Genomic DNA, 24,669 nt, shown 5'->3' with positions numbered 1-24,669 from the left:
TGAAAAGAGAATTCAACGCAGAGCCAATCTTCTCTTTTCTCAATGAAACTGCAAGCTACAAAGGCATCAAATGAAGAGCAGAAAGAAGCCAATGATATCATACACGTTGCAATTCAAAATCCAGAGTTGTCTGTTCCAGCGGACTGCATCCAGAAGAAATAGAGTGCGAGTGGGGCAAGCTGCATAGTTGTAGAATGGCTCCTTTCACACCACCACAACACTTAAGAAACACTGGGGTTAGAGGCTCCTGGAAGAAAATGAGTTTTTTTGCAAGCAGCCTCGGCTACAAGGTCATTTCCGTGCTCTCCGTTGTTCAAGTGTTCCTGGTCTTGCCTCTTGCGTTTGTTAACCAAATGGTTTGCTTCTTCATTCCACTTCCCTTCTGGGAGGCCAAGGGTTCGTAAACAGGCAATAGCTGCAGCTTGTTCTGCTAACTTCTTTGACTTTTCCCTGTAAGAAAGAACAAAACGTAGGGTAGAAAGAGAAAAATTCAGAAACGTACATGCTGCCCAACCCAAGCTGTGACACTTACATGTCCTATAATGAATTCTCAAGGTAGGGCTGGAAGAGACTCCTGATTGACACCCCAGAGAGTTGCTGTCAGTCAGTGTAGGCAATACTGAGCTAGATTGACTAAAGGTCTGACTTGGTATACAGCAGGCTCCTACATTCCAATTAACCAATCTGCCTGGTTTTGGACAACTTGGCAAGCTGTAATTAATCAAAAGCTTCTGAAATCTTCACAGCTGTAACGGGGGGGGGGGGACGACGACGACGACAAGCCCAAGGCTTGCTGCAGCTCATTCTTGCAAAGCAAAATGGTAGTTTAGTGTGCTACATCTAAACCAGTCTAATGCATGTGAAGTTCTTTAAACATTTGAAATCGCTATGCCTACACACCAGCATCACTTCTGTATTTACAGGTTATGCAAACTAATGAACAGTTATGTGTTGTTCCCTCTGACCCTCCAGCTCCCATTTGGGGTAAAAAAAAACCACCCTCCAAAAAGACTTACCATAAGGTTGATCTGTACTTTTGTTCTGCTACCGTGACAATAGAACAGAAGAGTCTATCTAGTGGTCTTTCGACCTAAAACAAGGCAAGACATCAAAGGATAATTTCATGTTGTCTTCATAAAATGAAAAAGACACCTGTGAGCTGCGAGTTGGCTCTCGCTACAGGGTCATATATCCTCTAGCCCTCAGGTGGCAGGTCCCTGAAATTGCAACTGTGAAATTGTAAATCGGAGCAACAGCGCAGCTCTCTTGGAATACACGTAACTTATTCAATAGGTGTATTGCTGTGGTACTTCAACATGAAACATCAGATCCTGCCCACCAAGCAGCTAGGATACTTTAACTTGATGTTGGGGCAAACGTCACCAACACTGAAGAAGTAAACCTGAGTTTGGCCTGTACCACTTCCCCTTGCAGATTGGAACTCATCTGACTGAATGTTCTCATAGAAATCTAGGTGTCAGGCAGTAGAGTTCTAGCACAATCTCCCTGACATGCTAGTTTTCTATGATGAACATGGGATTTTAAAAATGAACTAGCTCTCAACTGAAGAGTAAAGTTGCTCAGTCCAGATAATAGGCCCACCACTTTTTGAGAACTAGAGCTAAAGCCTGTTTCAAAGATGCAGGGTGGAGGTATAATCCAGTAAATACAGAAGCAGAAAACAGTTTGTTGGGGTTTTGACAGAGGAACCAGATGAGAAAGTCACTTCTCCCCTTACAAGGAACAGTTTTGTATTTGGAACGTGGGACTATGTGCACTAATACTAAGAAACAAGCAAACGAATTAGAAAATACCACCCTTGTAAAAGCTGCCCATCTTTGAAGAAAAAGTGCTCCAGACATGTAAGATAACTTCTGGCAATGCAAATGTTTGCAATAAATAAATAAATAAATAAATAAATATTTAAAAAAAAATAGTGTGGAAGCTTCTATGTCACAACTTCAAACACAATTATTGCAACTTCAAATGATAACAACTTGCATGTGCCCAACAGCCACCACAGAGAAATCTTAAATCCTGCTAAACATTATCTTTGTAATTATACTTTGCAGGTAGCTCACACATTCATCTGAGACTCAATAAGTGTTCAGAAACTAAACACATGTGGCATATTCATTTACAGACAAAACTGCCACACAGAAATAAAACATGAGCACTACTTTGTACAAATACAGCATGGCTTTTAATCATGCTGCAAACTACCTGGAAAGCTGATTTGTATGTTTGTGTGTGAATCAGCCCATTTTCCTGGTAGCAAATCCCATCAAACTCAATTGGACTTTTTTCTCAGTAGACATGTATAGGATTACACTGTGTCTTTCAAAAGAGTACTTGTTGCAGAACGCAGAGACTCACAGTTTCATAAAGAGGCTGAGGGTGCTTTTCTTTCCTACACCATTCCAAGAGACACATTTTGGGTGTGATCTGTGGGGGATATTCTCGTCTGAGGAGAAAAACAAAAACAAGTAATTATTACTCATCCCAGGAGAGTCACTATGTTAAGTCTTTGGATGGCAAAAGAATGACTGAAGCAGGCACAATGCAGAAAAAAAGGACTGCAGGAACAAATTCTTCTGGGCAACTGACATGGCTGTGTGGTGCCTGTGCTAAAAATAAAAATTAAGTTCTGCATCCAGGCAATCCAAATTCCAAGCCAATAAAACCCAAATTCTACAACCTGAGTAAATTATGGAAACAGAGTATATGTTCAATGGATTGTATTCAATGTTACTTCTACTCAGAGGAGACCCAATGGAAATAACGAACATGATTAACTTAGTTTCAATCATTTCACTGGATCTACTCTGAGTAGACTGCAGTTGCATACCCTCATTTATTTTATTCTGCATAATTATTGCTCGCTTTTCCTAATCATAATCAAAATCAAAGAGTGGGGGGGGGGCACCAAAGGAACCTGCCCCTTGCCTGCAATCACTGGAAATTGGCTCCTCTCTGGCTTCTGAGATTTTAGCAAGCATTGCCCACACACATTCAAGCATATCTGTGTCACCATCAGCGTTTCTTTAAATACAAAAACTGGGACTCTCAGAAAGCTGAACCTTGTGTCCAATGCAGACAAGTGACCATTTTAGGTGCGTCCGATATGTGTGCAACTGTGCCGAACCGTGACCACAAAACATCACAACTAAAGGCAGGGGCAGAGTGGGGTATTTGCAGGCTTTTTCAATGGAGAACAGAAGACATTGGGATCGCCCCGTACTGAAAGAAACAGAACAATCAAATCCTTTTTCTTACTTATCAAATTTAACAGCCATTTTTATGACATCAGAATCTTCACTGTGGTCTTCTTCATCTTGGTTGTTAGCTTCTAAAGATGCTTTCTTGGCTTCCAAAAGAGTGGAAGTTTCTTGGTAAAAACTGCTCATCTCAAAAGCTTCACTAATTAAAAACAAAGCCACAATACATCCAAATTAATACTAGAAATATACCCTCTAATTGCAGAGAAGTTTTAAAGAATGCATCAGGTGCCAAAGCTAGCATCTGTCACAGGGATGGTACTACTATTTTCCCATTTCGTAACTTCTTAAGAAATGTCTTGGGCAGTCTATGCCACAAGATTTGTTGCACAGCTGTGTATAAAGTGTGTGCATAGGTTTCTTTAGAACTGCAGGATTACATTGGAAACATGGAAAGCTGCTGTGGGGAGATGATTTCCAAAAAGATTTTGTTCCTTTGTCCTGAATGATCATGCTGGAGATACCATTTTTACATCAGAGTCAAGATCTCTCCTGAACAGCGGCCAAGCAGCAGCATGGGGTGCAATTATAGCAAGAAAGAGGAAGAGGAAGATGTTTAACCTGACTGCCATTTTGCCTTGCAATCTTCACTCCCCACCCTGCTGCAGCAACTATGTGCCTGGAAGCCCAGTCAGCAAAGTGACTGGGAAGTAGGTATTGCAGGAGGAAAGCAGTAGACCAAGTTAAGCATCCTCTCCTACCCACCTCTTTATCCTCCTCACTCTGCCACTTGGCAGTGAATGCAATCTGACATTGAACACGCTGCTCTGACCTCAAAGACTTGTCTGTGATGGCAACTCTCTACTAGATGCAATAAACCATTGACTACTAGGAGGTAGTCCTAAACTACTTTTTAAAATTCAGGGTTCTCGTATGGTACTTTTAACGGAAATTTTAAATCAGCGACCTTAATCACACACTTCAAATGCATTTACATTTTAAAATTCATCCCCTTCCAGGCCCTCTTCCTCAGACACAGTACAATGGTCGCTTTACCAAGGGCTATTTACTTTGGTTCAAAAGGAAATATTCCTACCAGATTTCCTGCATGGATTGTGCTGCATGTAGCTTCTTCCCTTGCGCGTTTTCTAATTGCTCCCTTAACATCTGGCACAAGCAGTACTTGGTGTTGGTGTAGTGGTTATCATATCTCACTGCCTGATGAGAGAAATACAAGAAACATGGTAGAAGAAAAAGCAGATTGTAATCAGCTAGTGAACCTACAGCCTGTGGGCCTCCTTCAGTCACTTACTGAATTTCATCCCACTCGTAGTAAGTGTATCTAAATATAAATCTATTATAGTAGACTGAGAAGGGATGCTTTTGCCTTTATTCACACTTTCACTTCTCTCAAAACTATCCCTCATTTTTCCTTGTGTGAAGTGTCCCCCAACATCATATTATTATTACTACTACTACTACTACTACTATTATTATTATTATTATTATTATTATTATTGGATAAATGGCCCTTGGGGTTGGGGGAAGCCTCCCAATCCTGTTCTAGCCCAGGCCATCCCATCTTGTTTCTTTATATCCCTAGCTTGAAATGTCTAGGTTGGCTAAAATCCTACTACCTGGAGGGCTTACATATCTAAAAACAAAGGGCTTGATGAAACTCGTTAAGATGGAAGTGCTGTCATGGAGCAGCTCTTGAATCTGGAAATTGGGTAGACAGCATGTTCTGGATAGGGTTTGCACTTCCCTTGAAAGAGCAGATTCAAGTTTGTCACTAGAGTTCCTCTGTTTCAGTGCTGCGGAGTGTCTTCCCCGCTTTGATTGGTTTGCCAGTTACAATCATTCCTAGATAGAGTGTGGCTACAGTGACTCGTGCTCTGGCAACCTTCTCTTGGATTATTGCAATGCACTCTCTATGGGGCTGCCCTTAGGGTTCAGGTAACGATGATCCTGAAAGATCTTCATTGGCTGCCTATTCATTTCCAGGCTGAATTTAAGGTGCTTCCTGTTCTCACAGTGACCACGGGAATTCCACATACAGGACTCTTATCTCTCTTTATAGTTTCCAGCAACTGGTATTCAGAAACAACTGTGGATGTAGATTTTTTAGAACAAAAATCAAGAAACCGTACATATTTGATATATTCCTGCATGACCTCCTTTAAAGGCCATGGACCTTCCTTCCTGAAGACAGAGGGGTTCCACATGGCAGCACGAGCAACCATGACGGAAGATGCTGCTGTTACTTGCTGGAAGACCTTTATGTCAGAATATTCTTTTATGAAGTCATGAGAGCCTCCACTGAAATAAGAACAGCATTACTTCTATCAGTATTAACAAATGCAGTATTAGAATTTAATTTAAAAAAACCAACCAGCTACAGCAATATAGTTTAATTCCAATTAACCCCACAAAGCTTAAAATGAATATATCCCTATGCTACAATCCTTGCAAGCCAAGAATGGCACTGTTCTAATTAGACCCATTTGGTTCACAATGCGCCCCACTATTTTATGAGATCATGCTGATCCAGCAAAGGCCTGGAAGGTACCGGTACTCAAACCTGGTGCTATTGTTGCAGCCAGAAGGATTAAAGGAGGTTTATCATCAAAGCAGTCACAACAATTGTGAAAAGAATTCTTATTCATAATACAGTGGTACCTCTGGTTAAGTACTTAATTCATTCCGGAGGTCCGTTCTTAACCTGAAACTGTTCTTAACCTGAAGCACCACTTTAGCTAATGGGACCTCCCGCTGCCGCTGCGCCGCCAGAGCATGATTTCTGTTCTTATCCTGAAGCAAAGTTCTTAACCTCAAGCGTTATTTCTGGGTTAGCGAAGTATGTAACCTGAAGCGTATGTAACCCGAGGTACCACTGGTAATAAAAAAAGCTCAGGAATACTTTAAAGCAAGCAGAAACACTTCAGCCAAAATAAAAGGACTGACATCAGGAACCTGCACGACTGTGGATATGCACCAGCACAGAATGTGGTTTGGGGAATCCTGAGAATTTTAACTTTTAAGCAAACAGACAAATCTGGAACTTGGGGCCACTACTCTGCCACTGAAAGGCACCCAGCTCCAAGGTACTGCTGAAGCTGCAATTAACCACAGGATAGGATAACAGCCTATGTCAAGGTCACCTAAATGATGCAAAGTCCTTAACATTTGTAATTTCTAGGCATTTTGGAGTTTGAGTGCACATTAAAACAATATGCTAAACCAATTGTTTGTTTTTTTAAATTGAATTTAGGACTAAGTACACGTTGCTCTGTACTCTGTACTTGCTCTGATCCTGAAGTTGAGGCTCCAGTACTTTGGCCACCTCATGAGAAGAGAAGACTCCCTAGAAAAGACCCTGATGTTGGGAAAGATGGAGGGCACAAGGAGAAGGGGACGACAGAGGATGAGATGGTTGGACAGTGTTCTCGAAGCTACCAACATGAGTTTGGCCAAACTGCGGGAGGCAGTGAAGGATAGGCGTGCCTGGCGTGCTCTGGTCCATGGGGTCACGAAGAGTCGGACACGACTGAACGACTGAACAACAACAACACACGTTGCTCTGAGTGCTAGTGTGATGTCATTTATCATGAATGAATCTTTCAGTTCATATCTCTATTTTTTCTCAACATACTGCCCATTGCTAGATAGGGATGCCTCACAACAAAAAGTAGCCATCTAGTCCCACTTACTTGGCTATTACTGGTATAGAGACTGCTTCAGAAATGGCTTTGATCACATCACAGTGGACAGGATGCTGAGGCCTCTCTTCTTTCTTCCTTTGCAAGGAAGAGAATGAAAGGAAACAAACAGATCAAAGATTACTGGCACAGAGCATTCTTCTTCACAGATGTAATTCCAGCCAGCCAGGCACTTGTGACGCAGAAATACATTCAAGAAGGGCTAACCAGAAATTATTTTGCTCCAGAGAGACGGAAAATTAACTCACCTTCCATGAACTGCAACAGCAGCAACACCAGCCCGCTCTATCTTCTTCACTAAACTTATTGTTTCTTCTTTCTGGAAATGGGAGAAAAAGTCACAAACCGCCATTCGTTTGCAAGTTCCCTTCAATGCAGGCAGTACTTAACTCAATGATCACCTGGGAATATGGCCAATGAGTGATGGGAATTGGGCAGGCCTTGCCTGATGTCTGTACCCTTATGTCATGTTTGGCTAAGAGCCTACACACACAGGCCCAGTGAACAAAACATTACACCCCAACTTTGAGGGGTGAAGACAGGGTCTACATGCAGTGGGCTGTACATACCTAATGCCACGGAGGCGAGGCCAGTGCACCCCAGTTCTGCTTCCCCTCTCCATGTATGCTCTATGCCAGCAAGAGCTATGTCTATCTTGGCTCATTACCAAACAACTTTAACAGAGTGATCCTATACATATTTACTCAGAAGTAAATCTCCCTATGTTTAAGAGGTCTGATTCCCAGGTAAATGTGTGCAGAACAGCAGCCTGAACCCCAGAAAATGAATTTTCTTGTCTTATTGCTGAGAGCAAATTCAACTAGTGACAGCACCGCCCACCCACACCCACCCCGGATGTTGCTGGACTTCAATTCCCATCAGCCCCAGTCAGCATGAGCAAGGCCAGGGACAATGCTTAGGGCCATGTTGTTGTTGTTGTTGTTCAGTCGTTCAGTCGTGTCCGACTCTTCGTGACCCCATGGACCAGAGCACGCCAGGCACGCCTATCCTTCACTGCCTCTCGCAGTTTGGCCAAACTCATGTTAGTAGCTTCAAGAACACTGTCCAACCATCTCATCCTCTGTCGTCCCCTTCTCCTTGTGCCCTCCATCTTTCCCAGCATCAGGGTCTTTTCTAGGGATTCTTCTCTTCTCATGAGGTGGCCAAAGTACTGGAGCCTCAACTTCAGGATCTGTCCTTCTAGTGAGTACTCAGGGCTGATTTCTTTGAGAATGGATAGGTTTGATCTTCTTGCAGTCCATGGGACTCTCAAGAGTCTCCTCCAGCACCATAATTCAAAAGCATCAATTCTACGGCGATCAGCCTTCTTTATGGTCCAGCTCTCACTTCCGTACATTACTACTGGGAAAACCATAGCTTTAACTATATGGACCTTTGTCGGCAAGGTGATGTCTTTGCTTTTTAAGATGCTGTCTAGGTTTGTCATTGCTTTTCTCCCAAGAAGCAGGCGTCTTCTAATTTCGTGACTGCTGTGGGGAGGGGCCATAGGGTCTCTATTTCTGGTCTAGACAGATTGCGCATGATTGCAACATTTGATTTTCCTATTCACAGAAGGGGAAATTTCACAAGAAATTCTTGCATGATTAAACCATTTGCTTGAGCAATTATTTTCAGCTAGCTTTTGCAACAGATATATCTTAAATTTAAAAGCTAATGATTTTCATCTTTTTAAGCTTCATTGGTTTGTGTCATAGACTGCCTAGGCAGCAGTGCTATTTTATTCATTTCTGATAAAACACAACTATTATCATAATTTACTGGGCTTTCTGGTTAAAGCACTGCACATTTGCCCAAGATCCAATGTTTCAAAAAACACAAGATGTTCTTACTGACGGCAGGATTCTGATTTTGCAGGTCACTGGCTTACAAATGCCTTTGACAAGAGTAGTCAGAATCTAAAAAGACAAAAAGGACCGTTTCAGCAAAAGGAAAGCAGGACTTCAGTCTTGACATTGTGCTGTCAACCTTTCCCTTTTGTGGGAAATTCCCTTATTATAGCATTGGGAAACAGCAGGGAGGGTTGACAGCTATGCATGCCTAGCTAGTACTGCTAAGATTTCCTCACTTGCTCTGCTCCCATCCCTCCCCACTTCACTTCCTTTCTCAGTAAGAAGCATGGAGGAGCAAAAGCACCTTAAAAGGTGAACAACATCTTAAGTCTAATTCACTATCTGCTCAGACCATTTGTTTTGTTTTGCTTTGTTTATATACCAGCTTTCACCCGAGGATCACACAATATAGAAGCACAAAAATACACAACATAATAAACATTACCTGCAACTTGAGGTCAAAAGTTGCCTTCCCCAGTCTGGTGTCATCCAGATGTTATGAAATACAGCTCCCATCATTCATAACCATTTGCCATGCTTGGAGGGGATTGAAGTCCAAAACAACTGGAGAGCACCATGCTGGGAAGTTTGACTTAACTAATCCCTAGAACAATTGCTTCATGCTGCTCCCAACTGTTCCTTCTGAGCAGATTTCTTTAAAAATAAGTTGTGGAATGCTTGCATTTTCATTTTGAACAGTTTTCTGGAACCCCGCTGTCATTTGTTCATTCTCTGAATCTCATTTGTCCTATGCACAGGTGGTCGGAAATGTTCAAGTACCTTGTTTTTGTACTTCATCCTTTCAAGCACTTCTAATTCTTGACATATTTTAATAGCTTTTAAAAAAAAAATCAGTAACATTCCATATGCTCTGGAAGTCTTTAGAAATCAAGGATTCTAAGCACGAGCTGGTTCTTTGGTCCTGCACTGAACAACACCCCAAACTCCAAAAACTATAGCTGTAGAGATAGCAAAATAGAACTACAAACCATCCTTTGTCTTAAAACACTCATGATACAACAGCAGACATTTTAATGCCTTGCCAACCCATCCAATTCCCAGGACATTTTTCCAGTTTATTCTTTGTTGAGTTACAGCATAAAACCAAAAGCAAGACAAAATAAAAATGAATACAGAAATTACTTACAGATTCTATCTTGTCGGGATCAGACAGGAGCGCTGCTCCCATTCCTCCCTGGGAAAAGGCACACACAAAAAGCATTCATTATCTCAGTACCACAGAACCAACAAGGCACTTATCAAAAAGAATATAAAGCAGTACAGTCACACCCACACCTGAAAATTTCAAATTGCCACATACTATGCAGAAAAATCATGTTTGCTCCCATGGATCATTATTACACTTTTTGCAATGCTAACTATTGACAAGTAAAAGGTAAAGGTAAAGGTACACCTGACCATTAGGTCCAGTTGCGGATGACTCTGGGGTTGCGGCGCTCATCTCGCTCTATAGGCCAAGGGAGCCAGCATTTGTCCGCAGACAGTTTCCAGGTCATGTGACCAGCATGAATAAGCCGCTTCTGGCGAACCAGAGCAACGCACGGAAATGCCATTTACCTTCCCGCTGGAGCAGTACCAATTTATCTACTTGCAGTTGACGTGCTTTCGAACTGCTAGGTTGGCAGGAGCTGGGACCGAACGGGAGCTAACCCCGACGCAGGGATTCAAACCGCCAACCTTCTGATCGGCAAGCCCTAGGCTCAGTGGTTTAGACCACAGCGCCACCCGCGTCTGATACAAAGCAATGTACACGTTTCTCAACCCCTGAAATCTTCAATTCAGGAATGAGGGACCTGATGGACTCCAACTCCCATTAGCACTAGCCAACATGCATGAAGGGAGTTGTAGTCCAACAATATATGGAGGACCACAAGTTTCCCTTTAGTTCAAAGCATCTCAGATAGGCTGGGGTCTTTCTCAGCTATGCCTGAACCCATGGGCCAGAAGGACCAACAGTCCAACAATGTAAGGTATGAGGGTGGGGCTGGCACCAAGAGGCTTCCCCATGTCCTGCAACTACAAAAACCTATTTCTTAAAATGGATATGAGGTCGAACCGCATGCGTAAACACAAGATGCAATATCTTTAAAGGAAGGGGGACAAGAGTCAACCTACCTTAGTGGAATATTCTTTGGGGCATCCCATGTTGACATCAATGCCAGCAACATCATTCTCTCTGAAATGCCAGAGAGAAAAAGAAATTGTGTATGTTAAAACCAAAGGACCCCCAAATATTTATACACTGTCTTTGAACAATGGATCTCCAAGGTGGCCTTCTACAGATTAAAACAGAAAGAGACAAACAACGGCTCATCTCTCAACTGTGGTGTGGCTTACCGAGGCACTGGCAGCTGGTGGGGACACAATGTTAAGAACTCTTCCCAAATTTCTGGTGTTGCCATTCTTACATTGCGCAGCAGTACTGGGCGGTCACTAGGTGGCAGTGTTTCTCTTCACCAGGCCAGGTGGAACACTGTTTTCAGCAGGATTGGAGAACTCAAGAGAGACGCTTAAGGGACAATTTGTGAAAAAGCCTATCCCCTCCAAGCCTGCTAAACATGCTCCTCGAGAGCTTTTGCCTTGCTGGGAGGTGTCCTTGAACAGTGATCATGCATTTTGTTTGCCTGGATGGGAAGCACGTGGGTGGGTGAAGAAACACTCAACTTTTGCAGTTCAAATCTGCATGATGGGGTGAGCTCCTGTTGCTCTGTCCCAGCTTCTGCCAACCTAGCAGTTCGAAAGCATACCAGTGCAAGTAGATAAATAGGTACTGCTGTGGCGGTAAGGTAAATAGCGTTTCCGTGCACCCTGGCACTCGTCGTGGTCCTCCATGCACCTGTAGAGGTTTAGTCATGCTGGCCACATGACCTGGAAAGCTGTCTGTAGACAAACGCCGGCTCCCTCGGCCTGAAGCAAGATGAGCACCGCACCCCATAGTTGCCTTTGACTGGACTTAACCGTCCAGGGGTCCTTTACCTTTTTACCTTTACTATACACAGAATAGTATAGTTCCGGTGACCCGGAAACTGCAATTAATCCAGAATGCGGCAGCTAGACAGGTGACTGGGATATGAGCTTAAAGCTGAAATAAAGTGATTGATTGATTGATTGATTGATTGATGACTGGGAGTGGCCACGGGACCACATAACACCGGTCCTGAGAGATCTACATTGGCTCCCAGTACGTTTCCGAGCACAATTCAAAGTGTTGGTGGTGACCTTTAACGCCCTAAACGGCCTCGGTCCTGTATACCTGAAGGAGCGTCTCCACCCCCATCGTTCAGCCCGGACACTGAGATCCAGCGCCAAGGGCCTTCTGGTGGTTCCCTCACTGCGAGAAGCAAAGCTACAGGGAACCAGACAGAGGGCCTTCTCGGTAGTGGCGCCCGCCCTGTGGAACGCCCTCCCATCAGAGGTCAAGGAGATAAACAACTACCTGACATTCAGAAAATACCTGAAGGCAGCACTGTTTAGGGAAGTTTTTAATCTGTGATATTTTAATGTATTTTAATATTTGCTGGAAGCCGCCCAGAGTGGCTGGGGAGACCCAGCCAGATGGGCGGGGTACAAATAAATTACTACTACTACTACTACTACTACTACTACTACAACAACACAGGTAAGGTTCACATCCATTGCTTTGGCCAGTTGTGCTTCTGGCCCATCTACTTTTGCCCCTGGGAGGCTGTCCAGAAGGGAATACGGCCCAAAGCTCACCCTTGTCACAAGGTCCCATTTGGGGGTATTAAAATAAAACTTTTAATATAAGGAAGCAACACTTTGCACAATAACTTAAACACACCATTAGGCTGTTACAAACAAGCAGGCACTTATTAGCTACTGTTTTGCCTGCTATAGGTGTAAATGCTGGCATGCGGAGTATCATCTTTGCTCCTGATGCACAAAAATGGATGAAACAAAATTAAAAAAAAATCCTTCCAGTAGCACCTTAGAGACCAACTAAGTTTGTTCTTGGTATGGGCTTTCATGTTTATGCACACTTCTGCAGGTATCTGAAGAAGTGTGCATGCACATAAAAGCTCATACCAAGAACAAACTTAGTTGGTCTCTAAGGTGCTACTGGAAGGAATTTTTTAATTTTGTTTTGACTATGGCAGACCAACACGGCTACCTACTTATAACTAAAAATGGATGAAGTGAGAGAGTAATTAGCAAGATAGTCATTTTTGTCAATTTATTTGCAAGACTGGGTGAATTGGTACAGATCATGCCAAGCCATTTTTCAGCAGGCCCCCAAAGGAGGAAAAGGTTTTTATAAAAAGGTAAAATTTGACAGATACTTACACAAGTTTGGCTACTGCCAAGGCTCTCTCAGCATCTGCTGTCCCCTGAACAGCACAGCAGCAAAGAGAAAAAAGACACAGACAAAAATGGTTTTACCTTTTTGTGAACCATTTTGAGGTTTTTTTACAATCAAGTGGTGTTGCCATTGTATGAAATAAATGAATAAAATAATTAAAACATGGCAGACAAGAATTACCCATGATTTCATCCAAACCTTACAAAACTTTCCTTTCTCTTTCCTTCTACACCCGTGAAATCACAAGACATCTCATTGGAACTGTCCTTAGCAGTACATTAAAAAATGTAAATATCACAGATCATATTTGGTTAGCAGGATGTTGAGGGCTAGTTACTTCCTACCATTTGAAAGACAACATGGTCCTTTTCCCTTTCACAGGTCCTGAACACAACTCTTTCATTGGGAGCAACGAAGTCCACTGTTCCAAGCACCTCTGCAGGATAAAAAAGGGAAACAGAACAGCATAAAGATAAATAGCGTGCATCCATATTTTCACTCAAATGGTTTCAGTTCTAAGATCTTAAGAGAGAAAGAAAAACAAAATTGCTGTCAGATTTTTTTTAAGCATGCATTATAAAGATGACTGGCAGGCATTCCATTTTCCCAATTAAATTTATTGGGTGTATCATTGTTAGATTAGTGTTAAACTCTTCCAATGGAAGCAGGTCCATTACAACACACTTCAAATTCAAAATATCAAATATTTATATGCTGCTTTTCTGTGTAGAGTGCACCTATCTCTAATAACAATCCTGAAAAGGTTGAAGTCCCAGCAACTTATAACTTGAATCTTCAGCAGTAGGAAGGGACATACTGTACTTATATTTATTTTATTTCAAGGTTTATTTAGTTCATAGTTGAAGAGATTCACAATTATCTAGACAACCATTTGGTCCAAGGACTTAATTCTGGGGCTGTGCTAGAATGCATTCCATTAGCCAATATTACAGGGAATATTCAGCAATCTGTGAAGATTTTCTACTAAATTAAATACAAGCAGTAGACAACAAACTACTCTACCAGTGCTCCGAGAAACACTGGTTTAAGGGATGCTTCAGTTAAACTAGGTACAGGGAACCATTGACCCTCCAGATGTTGCTGAACTATAATTCCCATCAGCCTCAGGAAGCATATATAATGGCATGGGATGATGGAGAGCCCAAGAGAAGAAAACTGGAAAACCCCACCTACAACCTCACCTTTTTTGTCCCTCAAGTGACTCAATATATACCGTGTTTCTCATAAAATAAGACATGCCTATAAAATAAGCCATGGCAGGATTTTTAAACGTTGAGAAATATAAGCCATACCCCCAAAATAAGCGGTAGAGATACCTGTAGGCACAGTTCCGGTTGGCTCCCGGAAGTGGATGCTGCCGCTGCTGCAAACCCCTCCAAAACGCTCAGCAACACGTGCTGCGTGAAGCCCTGAGCCATCGGAGCTCGGCAAAAGCAGGAACAACGTCCCGCTTTCAGCCCCAAGCCAGCGGGGCCCAGGAGCAGCAGGAGCGACTTGCAACGTGGAGTCCCAAGCCGGCAGCAGCAGGAGGAACGCTCTGCTTTCAGCCCTTAGCCAGCGGGGACCCAGGAGCAGCAGCAGCAACACCCGGGAGCCAGGGATTTGCATAGGTATTGTGTTTTGTTTGCTTGCTTTTGTTTCAAAGGCTTTCCCTGAAAGGCTAAATGGAAGAGCTGGCAGAACCATTAAGAAAATCCTTTGCTGCCTCACACTGCATAATGGTACAGCTGGCCCTGGGATTCCTTGAATGAAAAGGGGGATATTGTGTTGGAAGTTTAGCTTTTAACCTTCAGGCTGACTTGTGAAGCCCAGTTGCAATTGCATGCAATTGCTTTAACCTCCAGGGTACCGATATTTTTGCTTGATGCAAGCTGTAACTGCATGCAATTGCTTTAATCACCAGGGTACTTTTGCTTGGTGCAAAAGTAATATTTATGCATGGTTGATGCAAGCTGTAACTGCATGCAATTGCTCTAAGCACCAGGGTACTTTTGCTTGGTGCAAAAGTAATATTTATGCATGGTTGATGCAAGCTGTAACTGCATGCATGAAAGTAAAATTCTGTGTGAATAAATGTAGTTTGCTGTACCATGCCAATACTTACCAGTAAAAAAAAAAAAGACATCCCCTGAAAATAAGCCATGGTGTGTTTTTTTGAGGAAAAATAAATATAAGACGGTGTCTTATTTTATGAGAAACACGGTAAGCAGATACTTACCATTTACAACTCTCTTGCACTGCAGCATCTTTATGTCAATCAGCTCCTTCAAGAAAAAAGGCAAAAGTTATAAAAATGCATCAAACCAAGAGCTCTACAGGGAAAGGTGGATTCATATACACGAAGGCACCCCAACTTAATCATGATTTAAACTGACACAGGTTCCTATTACCACAATCCAAAAACTACTTTCAGAAGTAGACTTTAGTTGGACTAACCAGCTTCAAGACATTTATGTTAAGGAAAAACTGTGTACAGTGGTACCTCTGGTTACGTACTTAATTAGTTCCAGAGGTCCGTTCTTAACCTAAAACTGTTCTTAACCTGAAGCACCACTTCAGCTAATGGGGCGTCCCGCTGCTGCTGCGCCGCCAGAGCACGATTTCTGTTCTTATCCTGAAGCAAAGTTCTTAACCTGAAGCATTATTTCTGGGTTAGCCGAGTATGTAACCTGAAGCGTATGTAACCCGAGGTAACACTGTATTGGTAGTTGCTCACTTCTCCTGGCTTGGACACTGTGACCTTGAAAGAAGAATGCTTCCAGGGAGGGCTATGCAGCCAGAACCACCACTGATACATTGAGTCCCTCCCATGAGGAGTTTCCCATCAAGTCAGCAGTCTGAAGGGAGAACCATGTCACAGGAGCTGCCCCATCCTCCTGCCGGGACATGGTCACCAACTCTGCTTCTAGAAGTGATTGGGGGTGGGGACTGCTTTTAGGGAAGAACTGCTGTTTTTAAAGAGCAAGTCAGCCAGAACTGCCACTGGAATCAGCAATGAGCTGCTGATCTTCTATACTGCTAAAATCTGCATAGCAGAACTATATAACTGTGTTATAAGAATTGTAACACATTTAAGAAGTTCTGCTTGACTTTGCTTTTCTCTCTTCCTGCCCATTCCTTTTTCCTTGTGTGTCATGGGGTTTAGATTGCAGGTCTTAGGGAAGGATCTATCTTACTACTCATTTTTATAAGATGTCTTGAGGGCCTTTTTGGCTAAAAGGCAAAGTATAAGTGCCTTAAATTTTAAAAAGACATGTAAACCCTGGTTAGCATTTAACACTGTTAAGTTCTGAGTTGAAGTTTCCCTTTGCTGCTTAAACCAGGAGTAGGGCATTTGCTCCAGAGGCTACATTTATGCACCATGCTAAACCATGGTTTAATGCTACATACATGAGAAGGAAGGTGCCACTGCAAGCCTTGTGCTCATGCACTCTTCCTACTTTCCTGCATTGCAGAGAGGAGTTTGGCAGAGTTTCACATCACTTTCCACAAAACACTGTAGCTTTGAGGAAAGGCTTTTGACCTACTGCTCCTGGTGTGGCACAGCCAGACAAAAGAAAGAGCAAAACTCCAAGTTTTGAGCAACATCCACCAACACACTGCTTGTTTGCAGTTAACCATAACGAAACAAAATTAACATAACATGCAAGCCAAGCCACTGGGAACAACTTGAGCAAAATAGAAATATTCTCTTGCCTCATTGACTCAGCCACCCTACCTCACAGTATACAATATCAGCACCATAATCCAAAGCTAGAAGTCGCATTGGTAGGGTCCCAACCCTGACCATAGGTGCCAATATGGCCTTATTTCCAAAAGAGAGCGATGTTGTGTCCACCGTCATGTTTCTTGGATTGTCTGAAATGAAAACATTTTGGGGGGAAATTGCATTATTGTTAAACAATGACAAACTACAATAGTATATCTTACTTCAGCCATGAAGCAGTTCAGAGTGGGAACTTATATATGAGCTGGAAACTTCACTCCCTTCCTGGTTCTCAGTCAGGCCCCAACCCAAGCAAGTATTTCCAAAGCACTTCCACCTTATTGTAAGTAGCCTCATGGGCAGCTAGGCAAGCACTTTGAAATTACCGCCCCTGTGGGAGACTGGGATGTGTGATAATTTTTTCCCTTTCACTTTGGTCACTCTGTAAGACATAGCACCTGAGCTTGTTGTACTCCCTAATCCTTTCTCCTTTTTTGTCATGTCTCTTGGGGAACCTGCACAGGGGCTGTCCACTGATTTAGATTTATTTGAAAGCCACTCTGAGGGCCTTTTTTGGCCAAAGAGTGGGGCAAAAACACTTCTGAATTATTTCTCTGAATTCTGCACTAGTCAAGCACATCTAGAATACAATGTTATTTAAGGACACAGACAAATTGGTAAAGGATGATGAGAGGCAAGGAAAATAAGAAGGAACTAAAAAGTAAGTGCAGTTCAACAATGGAACTAATCAATTTGGTATAGGTTTTCAACCTTGCTGCAGGCCTTCAAAAAGAGGGTGGAAAGCAATCTGTTGGGGATACTGAAGATCTCTTGTTTGACTGTATTGATTACAAGGCCCTCTCCAAACTTTAAGAATCAATGAAACTCCTGCTGCATCTTTTAACTAAGTGTTCGTTGAGTGGTTCCCAAGCTTCTTTCCCCACAGACCACTTGAAAACTGCAGTGTCTTGACAAACCACTTAAAGATTTTTCTGTCTGTTGTAGTAATTGCAATATGCTGTGCTAGGTGCTACATTTTTTTTAGTAAATAATAAAATATACTGTACATTGCTTCTGCTGTTCTGCACAAACAGTTCCTAGACTACAATTTGGGAGCTACTGTGTTAGTCTGCTGAAGCAAAGAGAGAAAAGGCTTGTATCTGACTAGGTCATACTCAAAAGCAGACCCATTGAAACCAATTGAATTAAATTAGTTGTGACGAACTGAACGACAGAGGACGAGATGGTTGGACAGTGTTCTTGAATCTACCAACATGAGTCTGACCAAACTGCGGGAGGCAGTGGTAGATAGGAGTGCCTGGCATGCTCTCATCCATGGGGTCACAAAGAGTCAGACTCGGACACGACTAAACAACAGCAAACTGAACAGCACTGATTTCAATGGGTCTGCTCTGACCATGAGTTCAGTGCCAGATGTAGGGCAGCGCGGGCAGTTTCCCTGCACAGGGCATTGAGCCAAGGGGGCACAAAATGGAGAAGATCCATAATTATCAACCCTGATTTGTTAGATACAACCCAGACTTGCAGCACCTTAATGACTAAACAAATTAATTATGGCATATTAAGCAGCCTCCAGATGTTGGTGGTCTCCAATAGGGTCATTTGATGCACCAAGGAGAGGAAAAGCCCAAGGCAGTAATTGGGGGGGGGGGGAACCCTTGGAAAGTTCTGGGACTCCAGTTCCTATCAGCCCCTGCCAGCAGTTCAACATCTGGAAAACATCGGGTTTAGGAAGGCCGACTTATTATGGACTTATTTTTATCGCCTTTAATGTCCTGCTGCTTTCTTCTCCAAGCACGGCTAAATGAGAGCCCAGCCCAAAGTTAGGGAAGGGGATTTTAGGAGAGGGGATAGGGGCCTCCTCTATCCCTTTAAGGAGCTTCAGAAGCAGAGGGGCAGAGGGGCGGCCTACAGGAGGCAAATACCATTCCCAACGAACTCACCACGCGCCGGACTCAGCCCCACCTCCTGCCTCGATGAGTCAGCTACCACGCACGCGCGCCCATTCGTTCTCCACCCCCTCGCAGTACGTCATCCGCACAAGTCTCCCCTTTCCCATAGATTTATAAATAGAGAAAAATACACCTTCGATTTCCGAGTTCTACTTTTGAAAACAAAATTAAAAGATGAAAAGAAACATTTTTGTTCTTCTTCGGAAACTGAGAAATGTCCATAGAAAACAACAGAGACTGAACCGTTACAATTTTGGGCATCAGCCCTGAAATATTTAGGTACGGTATGATGAAGTGCTAGATACGGTATAATACGGAGGTACTACAGCAATAGAACGACACCACTCTACGTGCATAAATAGTCCATAAACAGACCTTTTTTGTGTGTCTGCAATAATCTTGTTATATTTCTGTGCGACTATCACGGCTGGAAACTTCATGTCGGAAGTATCACTCTACTTCTTTCTCTATGTCGTACCAACTGTCCATTTTCTGAACGCGGCACAGCGCACGCGGTTTACGTCATCAGCCGACGACCGCATGCGGTTAAGAACGGGTTTAAGACGTCATTAGAACGCGACTCTTACGGAAACTTTCCTATTCTGCTTTCGCGGAGGCTCCGTCTCATGGCTCTCGCCGCGTGCGGGGCCTCTCAGGGCGCCCCGACCCGCTTTTCCCCGTGGCTGCGTCTGGTTTTCCACCGCTGGTTCCTCCGCCCGAGCTCCAGCGGGCCGCCGCCCCCACCAGAGTCGGAGAAGGAGAAGGTGGTGCGGATCCCGCGCGCTTGGCAACTCCGGCTGGAGCGGGGCTCATTCAGGCCCAGACGAAGAGGCGCCCCCGCGGCTGACCTTCCCCGGACCGGGAAGCTTTTGCTGCGGAGCCGGCGGCCGGAACTCAGTCAAGCCGCTCGCCACACGGTGGGGCGCTGGGAACAGCCGCCCTTGGTCTCGGCTGGCTGGAAGCATCGCTTATCTCGGGGGGACTATTTCCAGCTGCAGCGAATGCGACAGGAGCCGCCTCAAGAGCGAGACCCTGATGCTGCTCCCTCCTCTTTCCAAGCTCTGGGAGTGCAGCCACAGCTGGCCTCCATCTTAGAGGATGTTCTGAGCATCTCTGAGCCCACTGCTGTGCAGATACGTGCCATCCCTCCCCTGCTGATGGGGTGCAATGCACTGTGTGCTGCAGAGACTGGCAGCGGGAAGACCCTGGCCTACCTACTGCCCCTTATTCAGCGGCTCTTGCAATCCCCAGCCCTCACATACGGGGCCGCTGCTATCCCTGCCCCCCGCTCTTTGGTGGTGTTGCCATCCCGGGAGCTTGCAGGACAGGTGCGACGCATTGCCTCTTACCTGTGCACTCCACTGGACTTGCAGGTGAGGGAAATTGGTGGTGGCCGGGGCAAACACTCTGTCCAGCAGAAGCTCCGGGCTGTTCCTGCCGATATCTTGGTGGCCACACCAGGTGTACTGTATAAGGCTTTGCGGAGAAAAGGATTGTCCCTGGAAAAGCTGTGCTGCCTGGTGTTGGATGAAGTGGACACCTTGTTGGATCCCACATTTGTAGACCTTGTGGAAGATGTGCTTCGGCATGCCTTCTTTGCCACTAGCCCTAAGGAAGTTGGTGATGTTTGGAATCCTAAAGCCCAGTTAGTGGCTGTAGGAGCCACCCTTCCAAAGGGGTTGGGTGACCTGCTGAGTAAAGTCACTGATCTGAGCAGCTTCAGTGTCCTAACCAGCTTTAGTCTGCATCGTCTTCAACCTCATGTTGAGCAAAAGTTCATGCGTCTGAAAGGCTCTGACAAGGTGGTGGAGCTGTTGCAGCTTATGAAAGACCGTAGGCCCTCATCTGGAGCTGTTTTGATTTTCTGCAACAAGGCCAGCACTGTTAACTGGCTTGGTTACATTTTGGATGATCATAAAATTAAACACCTACGCCTGCAAGGACAGATGGCAGCACCTGCAAGAGCTGGCATCTTTGACACCTTCCAGAAAGGCCAATTCGACATCTTAGTATGCACTGATATTGCTTCCCGGGGTCTGGACACCACCCACGTGGAGCTAGTTGTGAACTATGACTTCCCACCAACACTGCACGATTACCTGCATCGTGTTGGGCGTATTGGTCGCACAGGAAGTAAGTTTCCTGGGACTGCAATTAGCTTTGTAACCCACAAGTGGGATGTGGACCTTGTCCGGAAAATAGAAACTGCAGCTCGTAAAAGGACTCCATTGCCAGGGATGGAGCCTGTTGTTAAAGAAGCTTTGTCTAAAAAAAGAGAGACCTGAGTCTCACTAAAGGATTCTAGTTTAAAGCGATGTTTGAATAGGTTCTTGACTGTGTAAGTACAATCAAACATTCTGTGTGCTTAGGTTGAGAACCTGTGCAAAAGAGCAGCCCAACCAAATAATCGTGTACTCATTAAAGGCATAAGCATAAATGACTGTTGGAATGGAATTGTCTCACTTCTCAGTTTCATGTAGGCTGATGCTTATGTGTTAGGTGAGCACATCCATCAGATATAGGGGAGGGGGAACTATTTTGTGGGATCCCCTTATTCTTTTCACCTATAGAGGTGAAGGTTCAACTTCAAAGAAAGAATGACAACCTATACCTGAAGCACCCTTTGTTTCTTGCGCTTACCTAAGCAGCCAAAGCAGTTAAGAGAATTTGGGGCAGAAATTTCCAATGGGCCCTTCTTGTCCCTCTGCCATTTGCACATTTTTCTTGATGCATGAACTGTTGGTCAGTAGTGAAATACATGCTTTGCATGCCAAAGGTTCCCAGTTCAATCTCAGCCGTCATGAGGTAGAGCTGAGAAAAGCCCCTACCTCTAATCCTGGAGAGTTGCTTCCTGTCAGTGTAGACAATACTGAGCTAAAAGGACTTGTGACTGGAAAATATTTGTATCTTCCTATGTTCCAACGCAGGTGGCGCTGTGGTGTAAACCACAGAACCTAGGGCTTGCCAATCAGAAGGTCGGCGGTTCAAATCCCTTTCGACAGAGTGAGCTCCCGTTGCTCAGTCCCAGCTTCTGCCAACCTAGCAGTTCAAAAGCACGTCAGAGTGCAAGTAGATAAATAGGTACTGTTCCAGCGGGAAGGTAAACAGTGTTTCCGTGCACTGCTCTGGTTCGCCAGAAGCTGCTTTGTCATGCTGGCCACGTGACCCGGAAGCTGTTTGCGGACAAAATACCGGCTCCCTCGGCCAGTAAGCGAGATGAGCGCCACAACCCCAGGGTCATCTGCGACTGGACTTAACAGTCAGGGGTCCCTTTACTTTTACCTTTATGTTCCTGTGCATGTGAAGCTAGTCTGTTAGTTGAACTTAACTCCTAATGAAATCAAAGAGAGTTAAGACTTGATTTGACCCATTTACTTCAGTGGTATTCACATTGAGCTAACAGATTAAATCCAGCCTGACATCTGCATGTGGGTGCAATATACATACTTATTGCAAGGCCACCAGTTATGCTGGTGTAAGAGCCACAGTGGTTGTACCAGCACCAATAGGATGTGACCTTCAAATGACTATGCAGCATCTGTTGTCCTAGCATAACTTTGGCTGCTGATCTGAAGGCTTGATGCCTGTACTAAAAAGAACTTTTCTGCCTTTCTATTATCCCAACCTGCCAGGTCCCAGGAAAGAATGTTAAGACCTTTCTGGATGTTTTCTAGTCAGTTATGGTATCTTAAAGGAGAGCTGAAGGTATCACAATATGCTTTTCTATAATTACTCATAGGCTGAGCTTATCTTGAGCATTTGTTAATGGATAATTCCTTTGATTTATGGGAAATATATTGCTAGTAGGGTAGGAGTTTGAGGCCTCTAACCTGAGCATATTTCTTCCACTACTGTACCTGCAGTTGATCCAATATAATGAATCTTCCCTTCTTTTTTCTTGGAACTTACCTGAATATTATTAGAATAGGTGACAAAAGTCAGGAGTCTTATGGCTCAAGAACTTCCGGACCCTTCTCAAGTTGCCTTTTACAAATTGCAATTCCCTTTCTGAATTAAGTACAGAGAAAGGTTGGCGTGGTTTAGACAACCTTTTAATTTGAATGAATTCAGCAAACATATAAATTAGAGACCAGAATTTATCCCATACACCAGGATCCTGAAAGTCTAGTTCGATGCTGCCTCTCTGATCACAATTAGACAGTTTCCTAAATCCATGGAAGCTTTTACGATGGCTTGAATTTCTGCTTGTAGTTCAAATTTTGTTTTCGTTATTGTGCTGGGTTTCTTTACTGGCCAGTTTTGAATGACCACCTGTGGAACATCTGGGGACCACTTTCTATAATGATTCTTGGACTTCAGACTTGCCTCCTCATTCATTACCTTTCCAAGTATGACCTATCTCTTGGGTCACTTCCAACTCTACAGTTCTATTATTCTATGCCTGTTCCTGAAGCAGCACCATGCAGGATTGATTAGGGCTATTTTTTTATTTAAAAAAGCACTGAGACTTATTGAACATTGAGTCACACAATGTTTTAATACAGTGTTTTCCAATTTTGCACAGCAGAGTGAAGCAAAGGACATTCCCACTGCAGACTGATCACTATGGCGTTCCTCATTTTTACGACAGCAACACAATTTAGGGGAAAATGCACAGCCTGGTGGTTAGTCTGATACATTCAGATAATGCACAGTAACAGATTCCCCCCCCCCAATGAACATTTATTTATTTATTTAATATACTGCCCTATACCCGCAGGTATAGGTATTCATTTCAGAAGGAAATAAAAATATATACATACACAATCACACAGTTTGCAGGCAATGCCTCTGAACAGAAAGACAGATTGGTGCCTTATGAAAACCATGTGAAGCTCAGCACAAAGTATACATGTGTCTAATGACATTTTCTTAACATTCATGATGCGTTGCCTCTGCCTCTACCATTCTCCTATTTTCTGATTATTCTTGTTGCCTCTCCCCCTCTGTTGTCTCCCATGCCCCACTCCAGGGTTAGCCGGATCTGGTGTGCACCTGCATCTGCCAATTTTTATCATATAGTCTCTAAGCTATGTACAAGCTGGTTAGCTCAGTTGGTTAGAGCATGGTGCTGATAACACCAAGGTGACGGGTTTGATTCCTGTATGGATGCATATTCCTGCATTGCAGGGGGTTGGACTAGATGATCCATGGGGTCCCTTCAAATTCTATCATTCTATCCTTTCAAGTACACCCACACAATAATGACAAAAATCAATTAAGAGTGTAAAATCATAATTCCTGCTGAACTAAAAAAAGTCTTCAATAGGTGCTGGAAGTTCAGCAGGCCTGCTTAGCCTCAACTGAAAGGAAGTTCCATGAAACTGGGCCTTCAATACTGAATGCATGGCTTCTGGTGGCTACAAGCCATGCATCTGAACCATGGGAGTACCACTAGCAGTGATTGGGCAAATCTCCCAAAGACCTCAGTGATCAGGCAGGAATATTATGCACAACATGGTTACTTTTGGGAGACACAGCTATGTGGACACAGGTCTTCATGGTAAGGTGGAATCAGATCAAACTCTCTTTCTGATTGTAGAGATTGATCTATTTAATTTTTACCCTCCAGGGGGCTCAGAACATAGCCCTTGGATTTGAGCAACACCATCACAAAAGCAGAGGTTTATGACAGACTTGTTCATGTTGTCAGAACTGTGCAGGGAGCTGGTGTCACATCAACACTTTTCACAAATGAAGCTCTGCACATTGTGTTTCAAATGATAAATGTGCTACTTAGACATATGAATTGGGCCATCTGGGCATGCCTGGGCAATCTTTTCTGCAGGATACAGAATAAGCACAGAGGATGGCATTGGAAGCAAAATGTATTAGAAGCA

At 43.8% G+C, this 24,669-nt stretch overlaps 2 protein-coding genes across 3 annotated transcripts; one reads left to right on the top strand and one right to left on the bottom strand.

The window, feature by feature from the left end:
• Positions 1-213: 213 nt before the first annotated feature.
• Positions 214-18,921, bottom strand: DUS2 (dihydrouridine synthase 2). Of its 2 annotated transcripts, XM_033157214.1 has the most exons (16): positions 18,821-18,921; positions 16,869-17,008; positions 15,369-15,414; positions 13,474-13,565; positions 13,114-13,157; positions 10,924-10,984; positions 9,935-9,982; positions 8,788-8,853; positions 7,186-7,256; positions 6,929-7,015; positions 5,369-5,537; positions 4,315-4,436; positions 3,277-3,420; positions 2,377-2,464; positions 1,017-1,090; positions 214-450 (listed from the first exon to the last, which is right to left on the bottom strand). In XM_033157214.1, exons 2-16 carry the CDS (start codon positions 16,992-16,994, stop codon positions 222-224), a joined length of 1,467 nt encoding a protein of 488 aa, XP_033013105.1. In that variant the 5' UTR covers positions 16,995-17,008; positions 18,821-18,921; the 3' UTR covers positions 214-221. The 2 variants fall into 2 exon arrangements, with proteins under 2 accessions (XP_033013105.1, XP_033013106.1); XM_033157215.1 differs by lacking the exon at positions 18,821-18,921 and having other exon boundaries at positions 16,847-16,975.
• Positions 18,922-19,389: 468 nt separating this feature from the next.
• On the top strand, positions 19,390-21,267 carry DDX28 (DEAD-box helicase 28). The gene has a single exon (XM_033157212.1). It carries the CDS (start codon positions 19,456-19,458, stop codon positions 21,112-21,114), a length of 1,659 nt encoding a protein of 552 aa, XP_033013103.1. The 5' UTR covers positions 19,390-19,455; the 3' UTR covers positions 21,115-21,267.
• Positions 21,268-24,669: the final 3,402 nt, after the last annotated feature.

The sequence above is a fragment of the Lacerta agilis genome, chromosome 8 (assembly GCF_009819535.1).
Source record: "Lacerta agilis isolate rLacAgi1 chromosome 8, rLacAgi1.pri, whole genome shotgun sequence".
NCBI classification, from domain to species: domain Eukaryota; kingdom Metazoa; phylum Chordata; class Lepidosauria; order Squamata; family Lacertidae; genus Lacerta; species Lacerta agilis.
Note: the sequence above shows the minus strand (reverse complement) of the source record. Positions and strands in the feature narration are given on the sequence as shown.